The sequence below is a fragment of the Bison bison genome, unplaced genomic scaffold (assembly GCF_000754665.1).
Source record: "Bison bison bison isolate TAMUID 2011002044 unplaced genomic scaffold, Bison_UMD1.0 scf7180017850407, whole genome shotgun sequence".
NCBI lineage: Eukaryota > Metazoa > Chordata > Mammalia > Artiodactyla > Bovidae > Bison > Bison bison.
Genome location: NW_011480980.1, coordinates 3214 through 6588, shown reverse-complemented (window position 1 = coordinate 6588; position 3375 = coordinate 3214). Strand labels below are relative to the sequence as shown.

At 65.6% G+C, this 3375-nt stretch overlaps 1 protein-coding gene across 1 annotated transcript in view; it reads right to left on the bottom strand.

Annotated features, from left to right (window-relative positions):
- The window catches only part of LOC104994856 (mucin-2-like), a gene marked incomplete at its 5' end in the record, with an annotated part of 12502 nt that overhangs the window by 6092 nt on the left and 3035 nt on the right, over nt 1-3375 (bottom strand). Inside the window, 7 exons of the mRNA XM_010848524.1 lie at nt 179-230; nt 400-647; nt 1069-1243; nt 1442-1650; nt 1913-2185; nt 2836-3108; nt 3176-3319. Of these exons, the coding sequence (XP_010846826.1) occupies nt 179-230; nt 400-647; nt 1069-1243; nt 1442-1650; nt 1913-2185; nt 2836-3108; nt 3176-3319 (1374 nt within the window). The remainder of the gene's footprint in view (nt 1-178; nt 231-399; nt 648-1068; nt 1244-1441; nt 1651-1912; nt 2186-2835; nt 3109-3175; nt 3320-3375) is intronic.

Sequence of the window (3375 nt, the reverse complement as noted above, 5' to 3'; positions counted from 1 at the left end):
CGGGGGGTCAGGGGGCGGGGTGAGCCGTGGGGGCCACCCCTCCCCCTCCCCGCTTCCTTCCCATCACACTGGGCCAGACCCTTGTCCTGACTAATCCCAGGAGCCAGGTGGCAGGGGCACCGTCCTCACGGTCCCCCTGGGAGGCCTGGGGACCCCGAAAGCGGGTAGGACTCCCTACGTGGTGTGTAGACAGCCCCTGTCCTCAGGGAGGGGGCGCCTGCCGCAGAGACCTGTGTCCAGGGTGAGTGGTTAGGGGCGTGAGCAGCGGAGGTCAGGGGGCCCCTGAAGGCCTCCAGAGGGCCCGTGAGATGTGTCCTCAGAGCACCTCTCCAAGCCTGGCTCTGGGTCGGGGGCAGCCCAGCCTCCCGCTGCGTGAGGACGCCCGCCCCGCCAGCGCACCTGCACCGCGATGGGCATCATTTGCACGGTCTTGATCAGAACCTCCTGGGTCTCGTGGCGCACGATGAGCGTGCGGGGGCAGGACACCTTGTCGTTGACGTCGCAGTGGTAGTTGTCGACATAGATCCCGAAGCTGTCCACCCGGGGGCTGATCTCCTCCACCAGCACGTACGTGCAGTTGCCCTGGTAGCTGTAGTAGAGCCCGTCGAAGGTGACGTAGTGTGGGTCCCCCCAGCCCGTGCAGTAGCCTGCGGAGGAAGTGGGGTGAGCCTGCACCGCACCCCCAGCTGGGGGCAGGACGGGGACAGGACATGCTCAAGGCTCGGGGGGGGAGGGCAAGCAGAAACTGCGGAAGGCCCTGCAGTCTGGTTCCCGGGGCACTCAGGGCATCTGGGCCCGAGAGGGCACGCGCCCCTCGGCCCACAGCGGCCCAGCTTCGGTCCCGACGCCTCCTCTGCGCCCCGCTCTCGGCGGTGGCCACCCTCCACCAGGCCAGCCCCGGCCTTTCCTGGACCCTGTCCGAGAGGAGGAGCCAGCAGGAGGCAGGAGAAACGGCTCCCGACGGGGGCCTGACTCTCTGCGGGCACCCAGCCACCAAAGCCAGCACGACAGCCTGGGGTCTGCAGCACCCCCGGGGAGCAGGCGGGGGTCCCCGCGCGTCGGGCTTACAGTCGCACTCCCAGTGCCAGCAGCACTTGTCGGGGTCCTCGACGCGCACGGGCGCGAGGCCGTTGGCACAGGTGGGCATGGGCGGGGGCTCGCACTTGACCTTCACGAGCTCCACGGTGTTGTTGTACTTGCACGTGGCCCTGGTGCAGTTGCACATCCACCAGCTCTCGTTCTCCTGCGGGGGCGGGAAGGACACGGGGTCGGCGCCACCGGCCAAGGCGGGACGGCCCCCGCACACCCTGCGCCCAGCAGGCTGCCAGAAGCCTTGGCCTGACTGGGCTGGTGTGGGGCAGAGGCAGGGGCGTGACCTACGGGAAGGCAGCATGTGGGGGTTTAGATGCCAGAGGGGACAAAAGCCGCCGCAGACACAGACCTGCCTGGGAGGATCCAAGTCCGGGCACCCGGGGACCCCGGGGGGCGGGTTGCTGGATGTGCGGGCTTCGTGGGTGGTAGGTGTGGATGGGCTGGGTGTTGGGGAGGGTGTGGACGGGCACGACCAGTTGAAGAACTCAAGCGTGCAGTCCAGCGAGCAGTTCACGTAGTAGCACGTGTCTCCATGCGTGCCGTTGTACACCAGCTCGCCTGCAAGGGGAGAGACCAGTGCTGACGCCACCCCGAGCACTCAGGCTAGCTCCCCCAGAGGCCACGAGAAAGAAGCCCACACCTCCCACTGCCCCGATCTGTGGCTGCAGCACGTGGGGCCGGCCATGGAGACATCCACCCAGGCCTAGCACCCAGCTTCCCAAGAAAGCTCTCAGTGCAGACCTTTGAGTGACCCCCAAGCACCGGGAACCCAGAGCACCACCAGCCTGAGCTGCTGAATCAGAACGAAGAGCTTGCTTACCTGGGGCGTAGTAGGTCTCATTCAAGAAGCAGCATGGAACTATGGCGGAGGGGGTGACCCCGCTGGTGCTCATGGTAATGTGGGGGGAGGTTCCTGGGGTCACAGTGGAGGCGGACACACTGGAGGTCCAGGTGCTGGTGGACTCTGGCGTGGTCGACGGGCGTCCTGCTGACGTGGGGCTGGAAACGGGGCTTGTGCTGGGTAAAGGCGGCCCCGTCGTGGATCCAGGGGTGGGGGTGGTCTTCGAGGAGGGGGGCCCCGGGGTCGGCGAGCCTGTAAGAATGGAGGGTGCTGTAAGGGCTGAGGGGGTCCACTCAGTGCACGGGCGGCATGGCAGCAAACACACACAGGCAGCGCCCTGGAGGCACAGCACGTGGTGTGGAGGCCTCCCATCCACGTCCCAGCTCCAGGCCTCGGGGCTGGACGGGGCGTCAGGCCCACGGGCCTCGGGGTGTGTAACGGGGCGGCTACCATGGGACACTGCTCCGCCCGGAGGGGCTGGCCACTGGCCCCTGAAGCCCCAGTGGGGAAGCACCAGTGGGAGTGGGGGGACAGAGGAGGGTCTCCCAGGGTGCCCGGCCAGCAGCCTCGACTCCCCACAAGGCCCCAGGTCCTTTGGTGGCTCCCGCAGGGGGGCTTTGCCCACAGAACCCATCATATAGCTGTAGGCTGAGGATGTGGGCCACGAGCAGCCATGCCCAAGGAAAGACATCCCGTGGGAGCAGGCACAGGCTGAGGGTCAGCACCTCTGTGAACACTTGGCCGTAGGTCTTGGTGGGACGGCCAGTGAGCCCTTCTAAAACCTTCCTGGGAACTGCATTCCCTGGGAAGAGTGGAGGTACCTGTCTGAACTCCCAGGAGCTGTGATGCACCCCTGATGAGAGGAAGAACCATGAGTACAAACCACACTGGTGTCCAAGTACCTGGAAGGGTGGTGCCTCCCACTGGAGTGACCGTCGGCATTGTCAGCGTCGGGGTCAGTGGCGTGCTAGAGGGCTCCACAGCTGTGCTGGTGGTGGTAGATGGCCAGCCTGAGGTCACTGTGCCAGTGGGTGTTGGAGCTGGGGTCTCTGTGGTGGTGGTAGTGATGGGAGTTGGGATCTCTGTGGTTGTGGGTGTTGGGGTTGGGGTCCCTGTGGTTGTGGTTGTGGTAGGGGTTGTGGTCACTATGGTGGTGGGTGTTGCGGTTGGAGTCTCTGTTGTAGTGGTGGTAGATGGTGGGCTTGGGGTCACAGTGGTTGTGGGTGTTGATGTTGGCGTCACTGTGGTTGTGGTTGTGGTAGGGGTAGTGGTCTCTGTGGTTGTGGTGATGGTGGTGGTCTCTGAGGTGCTGGTGTGGGTTGGGGTCCCTGTGGTTGTGGGTGTTGGTGTTGGGGTCCCTGTGGTTGTGGTGGGGGAGTTGGATCTCTGTGGTGGTGGGTGTTGGATGTGGTGGTCCCTGTGGTTGTGGTAGTGGTGGGGGT